This window comes from Eptatretus burgeri, chromosome 10 (assembly GCF_056783735.1).
Source record: "Eptatretus burgeri isolate ZD-2024b chromosome 10, Ebu_testis_v1, whole genome shotgun sequence".
NCBI lineage: Eukaryota > Metazoa > Chordata > Myxini > Myxiniformes > Myxinidae > Eptatretus > Eptatretus burgeri.
This window is the reverse complement of record NC_140970.1, coordinates 70,484,941-70,504,448: the sequence shown is the minus strand read 5'-3', so window position 1 is coordinate 70,504,448 and position 19,508 is coordinate 70,484,941. Positions and strand designations below refer to the sequence as shown.

Here is a 19,508-nt window from a genome sequence, read left to right as displayed (position 1 = left end):
TACCCCATGCACCCCGCCCCATCCCTCTCCCTTCCACTGATCTCTTCATGTCTCTATTCCCCACTGGCTTGTGCTTCCCTCTTCCACCTCTCTCATCTCCTGCTCCCCTTGCTATATGTTCTGTGTTAGCCCTTACACGAGCCTCAACACTGTCCATTAAAAAAAGCAACAAAACGACTTCAATTTGCTGTACTCTGTTCGTCTCTTCTTGATTCCTTCTCCTTTTCAACATTCCCACACTGAATCTTCACTGAATAAAATGTTTCTTCCTTCAAAATCTCTTAACATTAAAAAAAAAGAACTTTTAAAATATGTCTCAATCTTATCACTACTCTATCAGGAACAACCCATGCTTTCATTTTCTTCTTCATCCCAATGTTTCCTCTGCTTCTTTTCCACCAGGTTTATTTTCTGAAAGCTTTTCATTCCTAAATGCTTAGTTTCATACACCCCACCCTCCCCCCACTCGTACCTCCAGTTCCACATTCCTTCATGCCTTCAATGGAGAATGTTTTTACCCCCCTCCCCCCCCCATCCCATTTGGTCTCATTGTGATCCAATTTGGGAATCTTCAGACAGAAATCTTACAGAGGCTGTGGGCACACTGTCATCAATTTCTCTTCTCATCCACTGATGGTGGCAAAACCCTCCATGTCAGTACTATCTCCCCTCCATGCTTCCCCCTCATCCAGCCCTCTCTGTTTCCCCCACCCCTCCTCTTTTGGTTTCCCCGAACCCCACCTTCTTCTGGCTTCCTCGCACTCTCCACTTGCTCCTTTTTACATTCCTGCACCCTGTCAGCAGCTCCTCCTCCCCTGACCCTGACTGTGTGGACCTCAAACATTCGAGGCCGATGCTCCAACCTGACAGCTCCATCAATCCAGGACGCTGCTGATAGGACATTGGACATCTGTTTTAAGAACCACTCCTCCCACAGGAAATTTGATGACAAAAGCTCGAATGGCAAACAATCGCAAAACGCCCTCTCAAGAAACACGGAAACAATTATTAAACACCACCGTCTCACACTGTGTGCCAGATGGGCAAATAAGGATTATAATCCTAAACAAATAATTATTTGTACTTTCTGTGACCTTGCACTTGGACATTTTGACACATTTATTAATTAGTCTTATCCATATTGTCATATCACAATAATGTTTTATGAAAATCTGATGACAAAAGCTCAAATGAAAAGGTGATGGAATGGACAGGCACACTGACACACACACAGAAGTGATTGCAAAACCCCATCACCTGCTGCGCTGGGGATGGGCGAACAAGGGGAGAGCATAACCTAGTTATGACTGCATTCCCTCAATATTAAATTTTTAACGATAAAAACGATATTATCATCTCAAGAGGACCATGTATCCTCGTTAGATGCGGCGAATATTTGCAGTTTTGAGGGCTATCAATTACATCTGCTTTATCAGATAGCATGAATCTTCCAAATTATTGCACATCAAAGGCGGTGGCAGGGAAAACTAACTTTGACATGGTGATTCATGTGTTTATTTTTTGATAAGAATTGCAGACTATACAGTATTTTCTTGGTGTCAAGACGATGGGAATGACATTAGAGTACTGAGGTTGTCAGGAAGAACCAGGAAGTGGAATGCCTGCATTTGCATAAAAAATAGAGCAAGGAAAACGCCATGAGTTGGCATCCTATGAAGCGGGGAACAGAGAAGGGAGGCAGATGAGAGGGGGCAACGAGGTTTGTGGAATCCTCCTTATTTGCCCCATGCATGAGGAATGAAACCAATGTCATAACATGGTGTTGCGGGTACCGATAGAGTGCTCAGTAAAGTTACATCACTTCCCCAAAGGTCACCCGTCTGTGTTTGTCTGTATGCGGGTGTGTGTTTGTGCATGTTCGTCAACTCATGAGTCGAAGTCCCTGTAAAAAAAGGGGGGGAAAAAAAGAAAAAAAAAAGCAATTTGCTATCATTTGGTGATAATACTCATTGCGACATTAAAAAAAAATGCTGCCAATTTGTTCAGAACCACAGGGGAGCACCCTTTGAATGGAATGGTGATACATTGAAGGGATATTTCCACTCGTGAATCATTCGGAACTTGGAATGTATGTTTATACCCCATTCTTGAGAACGAGAGAGGTAAATTGCAAAGCTCAGAATATATCAAAGCAGTCAACTCACAAACCAACCAATCAGCCAAGAAGTCAAGAAAACACCAAAAAAAAACACAAATTAGAGATCAAATAACTATTCCACAAACCAACACCCAGCGAGATGGTGATTCACAAGAACAAACCAGTAGCCTAAAATACTCCATCATTGTCATCACCCTGTGTTTCCTAAGCCTTGACTTGCAGCTTAATCACCCATCTTCTGGCCTCACCTTTCTTGGAAAACCAACTTTTTTGCACCGTTTTTGGAACCGTTCCAACCACATACTTTTCCAGTACATCGGGGTGAGAATCAGAATACAGCTTGAACTCTTCATCTGTGAAAAACCATGCGAGCAAGTAGAAAGTGAAGAATAAAAAAATGTGCATTACATGCAGACTATAGGCCATTGCCTTCAGAAATTGATTCTTGTGATCCATGCCTTGGCAGATGGTGAAATAGTGTTTAAAGTGCAGCTAATATATGCCTTATCATTATTCTAACATATTCCACTTTCAGAAGTTGCACGTTAGCCCACACTACACGCCAAAAATTTGGAGTATCATTTTGGGTAGAATTAAGATTTTGGATGCCCACTCCTGATTGATGCCAACACAACCATGCAGAATGGCACTAGCTTTAAGGTAGTATATCTACTGCATATGCTTACTGTCCACACCACGTGAAAAATGACTTCTTAAACGTCGTCGCCTTCAACTAGTCAAGCCCATCATATCCTCCACACATGTCCTCAGACTCACTGGCTACTCCACATCATCATCAACAGTGGGAGTTGATAGATTTTTATTATCAAATGTATGACATGAGCGAGCAGAGTTCTGTGCACAGAATGTCGAAAGAGAAGCAGCATTTGTCATCTGCCTCCCCAACTCTGCACTTAGAGTTCTTGCATGCATAGGATGAAATTTCAAGGATGCTTTTTTGTTGATTGCATCTGCATGCAGTCAATTCCCAGGACATCAACTGCATCATTTATCAGCATCTATTTCTGTCCAATAGGTGGTGGAATATCTGGGTGCTGTTCAAAGCCATGCTTGTAAATGGTGGCTTGGAAATTGGCTCGCTCAACATGCTTATGCAAGGCATCTCAATTTGGTGACAATACATTATCTGCCCTTGTCACCAAAGAGAACATTGGATATGTCACCAAAGAGAACATCAGTCATGTTTGAGTATTCCTACTGACCATAGCGTTTGCAAACAAAGACTTCCAGATCTGACACAATGTCTTCAATTACTGTGAACGATTCCCCTGGAGATTGAAATGGTGAACACAATGTTGGGTTGGCTGTAATCAGTTTGATAGCCTTTGTCTTGACTTCACTATAAAATGAACTGACAGTCACAATTAATGAAGCAGTGGAGGGCAACCAGTGACTCCAAGATGTTGCGCAATAGCCTGGAGATGAATAGGTGACAGATTCTCATCTTTCCCAGTGTGGAAGTGGAGCTGGGAGCCCCCAAGACTTGAAGTTAATGTCAGGACTCATGATAATGATATTGTTGCCACCGGATTTGGAAATATAGCTCGCATGTAAGAACATCCTTGTGTCCGCCTCTCTGTGTGAACAGTGCAGCTCTTCGATGTCGCTTATAAGAACCATTCCATCTTGTGGAATGATTACATGGCAGAGTTCTCCATGAGCCACAGTTACTGTCACACCATTCAGTCTTCCAACACAACACTTGCGCTACATCTTGAACAGGAATTTAACCAACTGCTCCTTGTTGTAACTATGTGACAGGAACTTTTTCCACTGTTTTGGAATTAGTCTGGCTTTTCAATATTGATTTTCTTCGAGCTGCTTGCTGCTCTTCGTTTGCACTCTGCAGCTGGATATCTGTCTGTCACAAAGTGTCCTGCAATTGAACCATGAGTGCAAGCAAAATTCAGCAATTGATGGAGATTCTTGTCAAGTTGAGCGTTGTTCTGTGGCATGTACTTTGGACTCAATCGTTGCAGCACGGACATCCCATCCACAATCCAGACACTCCCTCTTGGTGTCTCAACCTTTGGCGATGATTCGGGGCCAATTCAAGGTAATGCAGCAGCCTTGCCTTATTAGTCTTTACAAGGCAACCAGCATGTGCAGCAATACCCAGTGGAAGTGGGCCCAAACAATATAACATCATGTTCTTCACTTCAATTTTGTGGCCTCTGCCCATGATGACAAATCTGGCAAGAAGTTTCCATTTACTTTTCAAACTGATTTATTTACCCTTTGCCTTTGTCGTCACCTTGTTCCCTTCATCAATGAAAGATTTAAGCTTCATTTTCCTTAATGTGTAGTTGAGGTCAGTCTCAATTCCCTGCAGTCGGTGTTGACAAAAGGTCACAAATGCATCATCTCCCTTCTGGTGAGCAGTCTTCAGGTCAAGGCAAACTTAAGTTATAGGCAAAGTTATAGTCAAGGCAAACTCAAACTGATGTGACCCAAAATTATACGACAAAAGTGTTTGCTAACATGCAACTTCTGAAAGTGGGACAAGTTAGAATAATGAATCGGCATATACTGCACATTAATTAGCTCACTCAAAACAATATTTCATCCTCTGCCAAGAAGTGGACCACAATAATCATTTTCTGAAGGGATAGGATGGGCAGGGTCCAGAGTTTAATGGTAAAAAAAATGAGATCTCTGCAGAGCTTTAAAAAATTTGAATCACAGTCCTTAAAAAACAAAGAGGGAGAGTTAAATTGTACAGATGTCTGTTTACAGGACTCAGCAAGTTCTGATATTTTATTCACACATGACTGGAAGCAACAAAGAGAAACGAAGTTCATTGTTGAGACAAAACATTTTCAAACTCACAAAGTTGCAACTCTTTCTGACTTGCAACTGCTTCATCCAATCTTGTGTTCGGAATTCTGCACAGAAGATGAAACAACGGGTCACGCTCCAAAAGCTACGAAGGTACCTAAAATGCCCACCAATGATAACTGACTACAAATAATTTTAGATTCAATTTGCTATAGTCTCACTTCTATGGGTTGACAGGATGGACTGGAGGTTGTGGAAACTGAATTATTAAAATGTAATTTATAATAATGTAAAAATGCAAGATTTAGTTCGTTTAGTACATTGACAAATAATTAATTCAATAAATGTATATACTGAGAAAGCTAAGTAAAAAGCAGAATACACACATTTCTCTGATTTAGTCGTAAACAACCTTGAAAAAACTTTATGTATCCGGTGACCATCTTAGTCAGCAGGGCAAAACACGACTCTCTCCTATTCTCCCCCTCCCCACACCCCTCTCGGGGCTGTAAATAAATTCCAAGACAAACCAAAATCACTTTATGTAGCAAATTTGAAGTCCATAAAGGTCCATCTGATATCTTGGTAAAAACTGTATATATTGTTATGAATTCTGGCCCGCCCGGCGTGCGCTCGGCCACGTAACTCCAATCGCGACACGTCGCCCACCGGAACGGACAATTCAGTCGTGATCCTTCGGGAACTACCGCCCGGAGGCAGTCACGGGTGGGGGTTTAACCACACCACGATCGTGCCAATTGCCCACCCGCGCAGGATAGGGTTGCTCGCCAAATTCGACCTACATAAGTACCTGCGCGAGTGGTCGACCGGGCGATCGTACCACGCCACAGGCCGACTCCGGACATGAACCGCTTAAGCGGTTCGCTCCCTATTACAGGGATAACCGAGCGGAGTTATCGTCGGCCTTGACGGTTCTGATTAATTACCGGGCGTTTTAAACCCACTTTCAATCCCTTACGTGATGCAAGATGGAGATTCAATAAAAGGAAGGAGAAGAAGCAAAGCGGGAAAACAATTCAAAATGCAATGCACTTTATTTACACACACACAGACAAGCACGTATATACAGCCATACAAAATGCAACAAAAGCAAATGCAATACGACGCAAAGCTACAACCGAATAAAAGGGGAAATATTGACAACAAGCACACTTATACAGCTCCAAACTTAATGGACTGACGCCACACACACACATTTACACAAAACCCCAAAGAAAAGAAAGTCATGACTTCCCTGCGTGCAGTCGAGTCCCCCTCCCGCGACCTCAGCGTGGTCGCGCCTGATTCCAATTTCCCTCGCGGCCGGCGAACCCTCTCCGGCACTCCTCGTCTGGACGCGTAGGCTCACGCCCCACAGCCGGCTCTGCCGCGTCTCACGTCTGCACCTCCCACGTGGCAGGCGAGAATTCTACCACTGAGCCACCAAGCACGACCTCACGACCACTCCAATTCCAACTGCTCTCTCTCTCTCTCTCTCTCTCTCTCTCTCTCTCTCTCTCACTCTCTCTCTCTCTCTCTCTCTATCTCTATCTCTCAACCTCTCTATCTCTATCTCTATCTCTATCTCTCAACCTCTCTATCTCTATCTCTATCTCTATCTCTATCTCTATCTCTATCTCTCTCTCGACCTCTCTCTCTCTCTCTCTCTCTCTCTCTCTCGACCTCTCTCTCTCTCTCTCTCTCTCCTCGACCTCTCTCCACCTTTTTGTCGAGCGGGCTCCGCCCTCTGCTCCGCCCTGTTTTCGGCTCCGCCTCCCTTCGAGCTTCTGCTGGAAGCCTCTTGAAGGGGGGCGTGCCCTCTTGCTCTCACTCCACCTCGCGCCGTGCGTGGGCCGGAGGAGTCAGTTTTGGCTCGGGGCCAGGGAATTATTCCCCCAAAATGAGACCCCTCCCTTACATGACCTCTGACCTTTGACCTGCATCACCCTTCCTCCACTCCAAAGCGCGGGGAAGATCAGGCGGGAGAATCAAGCGGGAAAATCAGGCGGGAAAAGTCTGCGCAGGCTCCGCAAGAGCTTTTGTTCTGGCAATCCTGCGTGCATTCCTGGACGGTTTCCACCGCGGAAATCATCGCCGCATGGTCCGTGGTGGACGGCGTTCATAAGTGCGGGTAGTGGCGAAGATGGTGGTAGTCGTTGTGGTGAGGGTTGGACATGGTTGTTTGGTGGTTGGCGGGCGTCGTTTGAGAATGGCGGGTGAGGCGATGCTTGCGGGGTTGGGTTGTGGAGGTGAAGGTAATGGCGGTTTGGTGGAGTTGTTCGGGGGCGTTGTTGATGGTGGCTTAATGGTCGAAAATAACAATAGAGAAAGAAAAATGGCCAACTCAAAATGTCGCAGCCCGGATTAATCACACATATTCCCTCTTTACAACGGGTTTGGGCTAACTCCACATGGACTTACTGATATATCTCACCTGAGGACTCTTTATGGTGTAATGCGAATTTCCACAACCGTAACAATATTGTTGCGGATTCGCGCCCGCCGGCGTGCGAGCGGCCACGTAACTCGAATCGCGGCACGTCGCCCACCGGACGGACAATCCCGCCGTGACCCTCTCGGACTAACGCCGGGAACTAGTCACGGGTGGGCCTTTCAGCCTCACCACGATCGTGCCAATCGGCCCCCCGCGTGGGATAGGGTTGCTCGCCAAATTCGACCTACCTAAGTACCCACACGGAGAGTAGACCGGGCGATCGCACCTCGCCGCAGGTCGACTTCGGACACGGGCCCCTTTAAGCGACCCGTTCCGTACTATCGGGATAACCGAGCGGTGTTATCGTCAACCCCGACGGTTCGATTAATTATCGGGCGTTTTAGCCCACGACCAACCCTTTACGTGAAGTAAGATGGAGATTCAATAAAGGAAAAGACGAAGCAAAACGGGAAAAACAGTTCAACATAAAGCACATTTATTTTGCGATGGCACACGGATAGCACACATATACAATTATACACCAAAAGCAAATGTAAAAGAAGAAACACCACAATAATGCACAAAAAGCAAATGTAAAAGTGAAACACAATGCAGATCTACCACCGACTACCGAGCACACGGCAACACTTATACAGTTTTACTTCACAGACGGCGCCGACAACACATATACTCAAAGCAAAAGAAAAAGGGACCACCCTCCACTATGAGGGGGCAGACAGGCCTGGGGCCGAGACCGCGTCGAGCCTACCCGTCTGGTGATGAGCCGCAAAATGGCGGTGGCGCCCCGACTCCGCGGGCCTCGCGGACAGTGTCTGGAATGGGGTGGGAACGGGGCCCCCTTCTCACACTATCTCAGCGCTGGGGGAAACAGGAGGGGGTTGTTGATGCTCGGGGGGATGAGGATATCTCGCTGGCTCAGGTCCCGCGACGAGCGTCTCCACCGCGACCTCGGTCGCGTTATCGGCCTCCCGTCTCCGCAGCTCCCCGACTCTGACACGAGCGCCCTCTCGACTGCCTTCGCCGCCGCCACCTCTCCAACTCTCCACTCTTCTCAGCTCCGTCCAACTGCTTTCTCTGACTCTTCTCTTGACTGACTCTTCCCAACTCCACTCCGACTCTTCCCAACTCCACTCCGACTCTTCCCAACTCAACTGCTCCGACTCTTCCCAACTCAACTAACTTTTTGGCGAGCGAACGCGGCCCTTTATAGCCCCCGTGGCTTCGCTCCTTCACCTTCGACCCTTTACCTCTGGCCCTTCACCTCTGGCTGGCTCCCCATTGGACAGAGGAAAAGTGGGCGTGAATGCTTTTTGATCCACGAATCTGCATATAGCGATTATACTCCGACGCACCTGGAGGCGGGGCCAAATCGCCCCACGCTCGCCGATAGGACGGAACAGAAGTGGGCGTGAATGCTTTTTGATCCGATTTCTTCGGAAAGGCTGGTGTTTTTGCACCCGCCGCTCGGCGCGTGCCCTGCACGAGTCCAGGATCGGTGTCCACAAGCGGCGCGGGAATGGCGGTGATGCGATGGTTGCGAGAGTGAGATGTGACGGCAAGGGTCGTGGCTGTTGTTGTGAAGCGGCGTTGCGGTTGGTGGTTGTTGTGTGATGGCTGTTGAGACGTGGTTGGTGGTGGTAGTAATGGTAGTAATGGCGGCTGGTCCAAAATAAAGATAGTAAAAGAAAAACGGCTATCTAGAGGGGTCGCAGCCCGAATGAATGACATTTATTCCCTCGAAACAACGGGTTTGGGCCTAACTACACATATACTTACAGAGATATCTCACCGAAGGGACCTGAATGGTGGTTTGCGAATTTCGTCAACCACAACACTACCCCCTCCCCTTTTTACAGACTCGTCCCGAGTCGTCAAATTTTCGTGTGCCATCATGTGTAGTTTTGCCCTAGTACATTTTACCTACGGATCCCTGAGTGCGACATTCATGGTATTCGTGTCCCCAAAATAAATAACCTGAGGGCTGAGTAACTACCTAAACAAACTCACTCACACGGACGACTTAAATAAAATTGCCGGCGCTAGGACAGACATGCCGGGGGCGCACTCATATTTACAGTACATCTTAACCTTAACTTACAAATTTTACACTAAACCATGGCCCAGGATCAATGAACTCTGCAAAAAGAAAGCAGTTAGCAGGGAGCCAGGCTGCTCGCATGCAGTCTCTGGCTCAAACAACGCAGGTGAGAGGGAACGTGGCCGGCTGCTCACACTCAGTCCAAGGCCTTCCCTTTTGAACTGAACGCAGTGAACCACAACGGTGCATGGGCTGCACAAACGCAGTCTCCGTGCCAGCTCAAGTGGCACACGCAATGAGCACAACGAATGGATGGATGAATGGATGCACGCAAACACGGTGCACGGGCCGCCACTGCAGGCCCGTGTTGTAGCTGCCAACAGGGCAGTTCTTGCAGCTTGCAAACTGTTGCTTTCTGATCCTGGCGCACATGGCAATGAACAGGGGGGGCAAAGCAAAAATTGAACGGGGCTGGTGAACAGGGGCAGTGGGCATGGCATGGCAAAGGCAGCAGGCAAACACAGCCCGCAGAACAAGGCCGCTGCAGGCAAACACAGCCGGCAGATGAACTGGCCGGCACAGGCCTTGAAGCACAGCAGCTGCAGACAATCCGACCGGCACAGGCCTTGTAGCACAGCAGCTGCAGACGATCCAGCCGGCACAGGCCTTGCAGCAAAACAACAGCTGCCGATGAAGTGGGCCGGCCTTTGCCTTGCAGCAACGCAGCCAGCAGATGAAGCTGGCCAGCCTTTGCCGTTCAGTGGAGGTTGGTGGAGGGAGTGCGGTGGTGCTGGCCACTCGGAAGGCGGGCTCGGACCTACCCTACGGTCTCCCTCCCAACCTATCGCCTTTGCCTGTCACTGTCTATACCCACTCCCTTAATTTGTCAAACCCCAATTTAGCCCCAACTTATTTTTTTATTTTTACTTCCCCACTATAAATCGTCCCCTAACCCCCTGTACTGTCCTTGTTCGACTAACCTATCCTGTCACCTAGCCTACTCCCAACCCCTACGTTCCCTTCCCGGAGGGGAACAAGGGAGAGCTAGCGTCCTGTGTCGAGGCCCAACGAAGCCTCAGGATGGCCTCCCCAGAGTTCAGCGATCTATAACCAAAGTGGGTCCAGTGGCCCACAACGATAGTGAGGGGATGGATGGTACGTAGGGGTACATCTCCTAATCTACCCTAACCATTTAACTGTTAAACTACCCCGGGGCTTTCAACAAGCGCCTCTCGCTTAAACTATTGGTTCTAACAACCCAGATTCCCGTCGCCTGTGTTGGTGTCCTCACAATTTCGGGCCTCGCCCCCCAATTTTCTCTCCGTGCCCTCACACGGTCTCATGGCTGGGACGCGTGGCTCCCCTTGGCAGGCACGACCCTCTGCCGATTCTCCTACGATGGCACCCCCGGGCACTACACTGCCTCCGAGCCTACCAGCTCCCTAAACACCGGGGAGTGCCCCCCATGGCACCTCCCCTGAAACGCACACGTGGCAGGCTGGCTTCCCAGGCCCCTTTCCGAGGGTCACCCGCGCCCACAACACTGCCCACGCGGCTAATGGCGCCCCGGGCCCCCGCACCAATCAGGCGCACCCGTGCCCACTACGCTATCCCGGCCCCCCATGGGCCCTTGGCCTACCACGGCCGACTAGCCTGGTGCCCGGGGTACCCACTCAGCGATACTCACCTTTCGCAGCCACGCTCCCAGCCCGTCAACAGGGCTCCTGCACCCCTCCAAACGGGTATCGAGCCTACATTCCCACCAACAACAAAACGACTTCCATTTGTCAATTTAACTAACCCCCTAACTCACTCTACACTGACCCCGGGGTCCCTTGGGCGGGAGTCACTCCTCCCCCCAATCACTCATCGCACCATGCAGTCCCCATTTGCTCCATACACACAGACCCGCTGGCCTCACTCACTCACCAAGCACATGCTTCCACTTCACTCACCAACAACTCTTCAACACACTCACCGCTGAATTCTGCCATCCTTCTAACTACATCCCCTAACTAACTCGTGCTCCCACGTCGTCCCTTAAACTACAGCACATTCCTTTTAACACTACGTAGCTAAGCTACGTCCCCACTACACATTCACTGTCTGTCACTGTCTCCGAATTATCCCATTAATCAATTTCCCAACCTAAATCTCGCTACAATCCCTCTAACTCATCCATTCCACGGACTCCATGAGGACTTACCCCTGCCCCATGAAGTCGGTCTAGCTAAGCTAACCCTTCCCCCTAACTAGTTTCCATCCTGTGCCCTGGCCAAGGGGATCATCCACCCCTTGCCCGGGAATCCTGTGCACCCGAAAGTGAGGCTTGTTTTTTTTGTTTTTTTTCTTTTTTTCACATGTGCAGCACCAGCGCGGCAACTCACAGCTCGCGCACTTTGCACCTGCCCGTGACGTCATGCAGCTGCACGTGTATCTCGCCCCTCCTTGGACGGTACCATCCGGCAGGGATACCCCTCCTGCCGGATTCCAACCCCACGTGCAGCCATGACGTCACCGTGCGCATAAAAAAAAAAACACAAGCCCCACGTCTCGAGGGGTTCCCCACGCGAACACATGTGCTTTGCCCGTTGGAGCTTAACACACACGATCGCGTGGAGAACCCGTCCGGTCCAAATCCGTAATCCTGCCTAAACTTTGTCCGTCCGCGGGATCGGCAAATCCACCACTGGCGTTTCCGGACCGGGACTTCACTCTCGCAAGCGAGCACGTGGGGGCCTCGTGCGTTGCACAGCACGGACCGCGTGCTCACTGCTGGGTGAACCCGGCACAGTCCCCGAAACAACTACAGCCGCTACTCGGCTTCCTTTCCTTACATGTCGCCGTCGTAGTCTCCATTCCACCCACGCACACCTGCGTGTTACGACACTCACACTCCATTCCATTACATTCACCCCGGGAGACGCGGCTGCATGTTCACACATGCCGACCGACATCTCCCTTACACACAACGACCTTGCACACGCTGTCTCTCTCACACATACCACCTCCCTCGCACACGTGGCTCCACTCACTCGCGGCCTTCCACTCACTCGTGCCATTTCCCTCACACTACCCATACCACTCACACACGCGGGGGCACTCGCCCGCGGTGCCTCACTCATACTGGCCGTTTCACACACACACGGCCTCTTCCACACACGGCATGCTGGGAAGCACGCCCTTTGGCACACTTGCCACTACACTACTCACACACGCGGGGGCACTCGCCCGCGGTGTCTCACTCACACACCGTGCCTCACTCACACACGCGGGGGCACTCGCCCGCGGTGTCTCACTCACACACGCGGGGGAACTCGCCCGCGGTGTCTCGCTTACACACGCGGGGGCACTCGCCCGCGGTGTCTCATCCATACTGGCGGTTTCATCCACACACGGGGACGCACTCACACCTTGCACCACACACACAGGGACAACCACACTGGGGATTTGTGTCCCCACAAGGGTCTCCGGGGCCTCTATACCCCCCAAGCTCTCCGTGCACCTGTCCACAGCACCCCTCCTCTCAACCTCACAAAGCACGACCGAACTCACCTGGTCGTGACTCGCCTCAAGGGGGCATACTCCCTCCCCTCGTTCCTGGAGGAGGCCATCCAACTGCTCGCACCGGGTCTCTACCCAGTCCGCGAGCTCACCCCCATTATCCTCCACTACCTCCGTGTGTGTGTGTGTGCGTCTCTAACCCCGTCATTATCATGCAGTCTTCCCTCTATCGTTCCCATCTCCCGTGTCTCTGCCAACTCAGTCACCTCTTCACCCTTTACCTCCCTTGTCTCAACTATTATTTCTGTCTCTTCCCTTGTTATCTCCCTCGTGCACGTCTCCGTCACCCCAATTAGTTTGTCCCTCTCGGTTACCGTCACTTTTTCCGTCACGACCCTCGCCCAACACGTCCCCCGAATTATTTTTTTTCTTACCCGCCTCCACCGCGGGCCCGACAGCCGTTGCACTCCCTCCCAGCTCGTTCGTCCCAGCACGTGGCAGCGCCATTTTCTCGCCCGTGGTCCGCGTTTCGCTCCTCGCCATTGCCATAATGCCTGCCTGCAGGCCTATGCCCATGCTCTGCATCTCACCCCGCAGCTCTTTCATTTCTTCCTTCATGTTTGTTTCCATTCCGTTCATTTGCTGTGTATTCGCATCCATCTTTTCGTTCATTTGTTGTGTATTCGCATCCATCTTTTCGTTCATGCCTTTTATTTCGTTTTTCATTTCATTTGTGTTTGTATCCATTTTCGTTTTCACTTCGTTCATTTTTGTATCCATTCTCGCTGTCATTGCCGCCAGCATGGCGCATAGCTGGGCCATGTCGGGTGCGCTTGGGTGAGCCGTTTCGGCAAGGATTGGGGGGTTTTGGTGGAGAGGGGGAGGGGAGGTGTCATACACCGTGGCCGCCGCCGCACCTATTTCGGGCTCTGGGTTCAGTTGGGGGAGTTCGTGTTCCTGCACAACCAACATTTCCTGCACGGGGTTTTCATCCTGGACCATGGATTCTACACATTCTACATCCATTTCTAATACCCCCAGCTCCCGCTCGCCTTGAGACGTCATCTTATTTCTCGTAAAGGGTTAATTTAGCTCGCTCGTAATTTGGAGGGAATCGGGGGTCGCTCCTTTCACCCCTGGACTGATTCCCGTGAATTTAGCTGGAGACAGGAGAGCCCGTTTTCCCGTTACGTTTCGACGTAACTCGAATCGCGGCACGTCGCCCACCGGACGGACAATCCCGTCGTGACCCTCTCGGACTAACGCCGGGAACTAGTCACGGGTGGGCCTTTCGGCCTCACCACGATTGTGCCAATCGGCCCGCCGCGTGGGATAGGGTTGCTCGCCAAATTCGACCTACCTAAGTACCCACACGGAGAGTAGACCGGGCGATCGCACCTCGCCGCAGGTCGACTTCGGACACGGGCCACTTTAAGCGACCCGTTCCGTACTATCGGGATAACCGAGCGGTGTTATCGTCAACCCCGACGGTTCGATTAATTATCGGGCGTTTTAGCCCACGACCAACCCTTTACGTGAAGTAAGATGGAGATTCAATAAAGGAAAAGACGAAGCGAAACGGGAAAAACAGTTCAACATAAAGCACATTTATTTCGCGATGGCACACGGATAGCACACATATACAATTATACACCAAAAGCAAATGTAAAAGAAGAAACACCACAATAATGCACAAAAAGCAGACGGGCCTGGGGCCGAGACCGCGTCGAGCCTACCCGTCTGGTGATGAGCCGCAAAATGGTGGCGCCCCGACTCCGCGGGCCTCGCGGACAGTGTCTGGAATGGGGTGGGAACGGGGCCCCCTTCTCACACTATCTCAGCGCGGGGGGAAACTGGAGGGGGTTGTTGATGCTCGGGGGGATGAGGATATCTCGCTGGCTCGGGTCCCGCGACGAGCGTCTCCACCGCGACCTCGGTCGCGTTATCGGCCTCCCCTCTCCGCAGCTCCCCGACTCTGACACGAGCGCCCTCTCGACTGCCTTCGCCGCCGCCACCTCTCCAACTCTCCACTATTCTCAGCTCCGTCCAACTGCTTTCTCTGACTCTTCTCTTGACTGACTCTTCCCAACTCCACTCCGACTCTTCCCAACTCCACTCCGACTCTTCCCAACTCAACTGCTCCGACTCTTCCCAACTCAACTAACTTTTTGGCGAGCGAACGCGGCCCTTTATAGCCCCCGTGGCTTCGCTCCTTCACCTTCGACCCTTTACCTCTGGCCCTTCACCTCTGGCTGGCTCCCCACTGGACAGAGGAAAAGTGGGCGTGAATGCTTTTTGATCCACGAATCTGCATATAGCGATTATACTCCGACGCATCTGGAGGCGGGGCCAAATCGCCCCACGCTCGCCGATAGGACGGAACAGAAGTGGGCGTGAATGCTTTTTGATCCGATTTCTTCGGAAAGGCTGGTGTTTTTGCACCCGCCGCTCGGCGCGCGCCCTGCACGAGTCCAGGATCGGTGTCCACAAGCGGCGCGGGAATGGCGGTGATGCGATGGTTGCGAGAGCGAGATGTGATGGCAAGGGTCGTGGCTGTTGTTGTGAAGCGGCGTTGCGGTTGGTGGTTGTTGTGTGATGGCTGTTGAGACGTGGTTGGTGGTGGTAGTAATGGTAGTAATGGCGGCTGGTCCAAAATAAAGATAGTAAAAGAAAAACGGCTATCTAGAGGGGTCGCAGCCCGAATGAATGACATTTATTCCCTCGAAACAACGGGTTTGGGCCTAACTACACATATACTTACAGAGATATCTCACCTAAGGGACCTGAATGGTGGTTTGCGAATTTCGTCAACCACAACAATATACTCAATATTCTATGCAGTTTTAAGTCTTCAGCTTGCAACTATATAGCTGGCTGAGGTCTTCCTTCTGTGCACAAAATTGTCTTGTATTTTATTCACTAAACAGCTTGTATTTGAATTATACTTTCCTGTGACAAAAATTGCTTCCACAAGGTACACATGCTCGCCTCTGCGTTCTCTCGCCTCGTTTTGATTCCCGACCAAGCCATAAACTATCAGTCCGGTATTTCACGAGCAGGGTAATTTATGCCGTCCGTCGGATGTTTCATGGACAGGGTGTGCACCATCCCTCAGATGGACGTTAAATGGGATTCCCATCTACCAGCATTAGTCGGTGCATTTTAAAGATCCCACAGTGTCCTTCGTGAAGAGTAGACAAGCTATCGCCAGCACCATAGCCAAATTCCAAATTCCTGCCCTAACTAGTCGAATGTCAGGCTTGGCCACCCTGTTCGTAAGAAGTCAGGGCAAGGTTCCCCCAGCTGACGACACAAGAAAGGTGGGATAATGGTGGCCGTTAAAGAAGAAGATAATCTACCTCCTACAAAAATTATTCAGTCTGTTTGTGTCACGAGAGTGAAATTTTCAAAGTATATTATTTCTCACTTATTCAATTAAAAAGTGTTAATTGGTATGTGAAAAAAAATGTTGCAGGAAAGCAACTCGTACAAATCACTTACATTGTAACTTTCATTATGAGAGACCTCATGTGAAAGAATCGCCGTGACAATGAGCTCGACAAGTCCACTGGCTTAGCCAAGATGACGAGGAGGCTCCGGTCTGTAAACAGCAAAAGTCTATGCAGCATGTCTGTCGACTCGTCATCCATGTATTGGGCAGACTCTATTAAAAACACTGCGGGTGCTTTTGAAACCTGAAAAAGATACACCATAGACGAGGATGACAACAAATAAAGAACATAACTGGCTTTATGGTAAGAGGAGGTAGATAAACATGGAAATAGGAGACGTTGATTTGAAAAAAGATTTTGAATCAACAATCCTAAGGTAATTTTAAACAATCTGGAGACACGTCATTATTGAAAACAGCTTCAAACACAAAATCTTATTGTTCCAATTGACAAAGCAAATAAGAGTATTGCATTTGTATGTAAAACATTCTATGTTCAAAGAAATTTGGAAGAATTGGGCTTTCAGACTGGACTAACAACAAAGACCTACAAAATAAGTAATGATAATAAAATAGACTTGACACAAGACAATATCATTAATTCCTCTACCATTCCATGTTAGAATAAAGGTCAGTGCACATGTGGGACCGGGGCACTCGTCCGAAGACCACGGCCCCATATAAAACTCGGAGCTCCGATTCGTACCAAGGTTGGCGAGTTACTGAGATAGTTTCCAGCTCTGAGGCCTGGTGAGGCATGGCTACGGCTGCTGTGGCCCAACAGAGGGGCGGGATATAGCCAACAGCGAAACATTATCCGGTCCTCGGCCCCTCCCTTCGCCCAGGCTCGTAAAAATGGCAGAGCAAATTAGTTCACTCTGGGACCTCTGCTCTTCACTTCGCCCACCACTCTTCTCCGGTCATCTCCGCTCATCAGGTAAAAATCTCATCCGAGTCTCTCTCAGCAACCGCTCGTTGGACACAAAGTCCAACGAGCGATAGCCAAGGATTCTCCGAAGAGACTTGGTACCAAAGGAATTAAGTCTCTGCCTCAGATCCTTGGGCAGATTCCAAGTCTCGCATCCAGAGAGCAAGACTGGAAGCACCAAGGACCCGAAGACTCGGACTTTAGTCATCCCGAACAGGTACCGGCAGCACCACACCCCGTGATCCAGTGAATCCATTACTCCCCAGGTGCAACCCAGACGTCTATTGACCTCTGACTCACAGCCAGCAGAGACATGGATATCACTGCCAAGACAAGTGAATCTCTCCACGACCTCAACATCCTCACCACAAACAGAAGCAGACAGGAAAGCAGCATCCAATATGTCAGTGAAAGCCTGGATCTTAGTTTTGACCCAGGAAACCCGTAATCCCAGCAGCTCCGACTCCTCATTCAGCACCACGAGGGCCCCCAAAAGGATATCTAAAGTCTCCGCAACGATGACTGCATCATCTGCGAAATCAAGGTTCGAGATCTTGACATTCCCAAATGATGCACCGCAGCTTGATCTCTCTGACATCCTCCTGAGAATCCAGTCCATACAAGTGCTGAAAAGTGTGGGGGCCAGTACACACCCCCGACGAACTCCAGTAACAACTGGAAATAAGTCAGAGATGGTACCACCACATCTCACAGCACCACCACCACATACCAGAGTAGAGTTCAGACATCAGATCGATCAGTTTTGGTGGCACCCCACGAAGACCAAGAACCCTCCAGAGGGCAACCCGATTCACTGAATCGAACGCTTTACAGAGATCAACATTGGCTGCAAGCAGCCCCTGCCGAAACTCTCGTCTGCGTTCGGTGATGACCCGAAGAGCAAGGACACGGTCAATCATTGACCTCTTTGGTGTAAAGCCTGACTGCTCTCGACACTGATGCTCAAGCAGATAGTGGCGAACCCTATCAAGAATAATCCGAGCAAAGACCGACCTTACCCGGCACTGAGAGCAGCATCACCCCTCGGTAGTAGTTGCAGTCTTGGCGGTCACCCTTCCCTTTCCAGAGAGGGACAACAAGGCTCCTCTTCCAATCAGTTTGGATGATGCCTGTGTTCCAGGCAGAGCACAGAACTGCATGCAATGACACAAGTGCAGCATTTCCACCAGCCTTAAGATGTTCAGCATGGATGCCACAGATCCCTGGAGCTTTACCCCGTTTCAACCGGTTCACCGCAGCCCGTGTTTCCACAAGCAAAGGTGTACCACAGTTGATTGGAGGGTCAGCAACAGGGATTGTAACACCCCTGACATCCAACTAGACAGCTGGTGGATGAGCCTGATACAACCGCTCAAAGTAACTGGCCCAGCGGGCCTTCACTTCAGACTCCTCTGTCAAGAGCCTATCACCCTCTGCTCTAACTGCAGTGCACCGAGGGATGGGCTTGGACGAACGCAATGCGTGAATTCCCCTGTAAGCAGGAGGCGAATCACCTGTCCACAGGTGATGCTCCAGCCCATCACAGATTCCTCGCACATAGGCCTCCTTGTCCACCCTTAGTGCACGTACAGTTTTACGCCTCAGCGCCCTGAACAGCTCAGCTCTGCCATTCAGCCTGGCCCTGCGACTCTGGTCAATGGTATCCAGTGTCCCTTGAGAGACAGAATTCTTCTTTGCCCTGCAGTGAGTTCCAAAACATCCACCGGCAATATCAAGGACGGTGGTCTTGAAGGCACTCCACAACGATTCAGGGCCCCCCAAAGCACCCAGATCCTCCAAATGTCCACTCAGCCTGTTCACAAACTCCTCAGCTATCCTCTCATCCTTGAGCTTGCCAATATCCAGCCGAGGCTGGGATGGTACCATTCTCCAGGATTTAAGGTGCAGCTTCAGAGTTGCTACAACAAGCCGGTGGTCAGTATTGAGGAACTGAGCACTCCGGTATACCCTGCGGTTCTGGATCATCCTCCAGCGACTATCAACGAAGACATGGTCAATCTCCTTTACACACCGTCAGCGTTGGAATACCAAGTCCAGCAATGAGCTTGTGAGCGCTGAAACCATGAACCGGCCACCCTAAGTCCATGACTTCTTGCAAAGTCAAGGAACTTAGTGCTATTCTGGTTCATACTTCCTGACCCATGGGGACCAACACATGTCTCATAACCATCCCAATCAGTTCCAGTCGATGCA

General features: G+C 50.1%; 1 protein-coding gene across 1 annotated transcript in view; it reads right to left on the bottom strand.

Moving 5' to 3' along the window:
- Positions 1 to 17,917, bottom strand: part of LOC147018827 (uncharacterized) — a 35,912-nt gene extending 17,995 nt beyond the window's left edge. The window contains exons 1-3 of the mRNA XM_085898875.1: positions 16,417 to 17,917; positions 4,970 to 5,025; positions 2,368 to 2,472 (exon numbers count right to left, since the gene is read on the bottom strand). Coding sequence (XP_085755001.1) covers positions 2,368 to 2,472; positions 4,970 to 5,005 — 141 coding nt within the window. The 5' untranslated portion in view covers positions 5,006 to 5,025; positions 16,417 to 17,917. The remainder of the gene's footprint in view (positions 1 to 2,367; positions 2,473 to 4,969; positions 5,026 to 16,416) is intronic.
- Between the last annotated feature and the right edge of the window lie 1,591 nt (positions 17,918 to 19,508).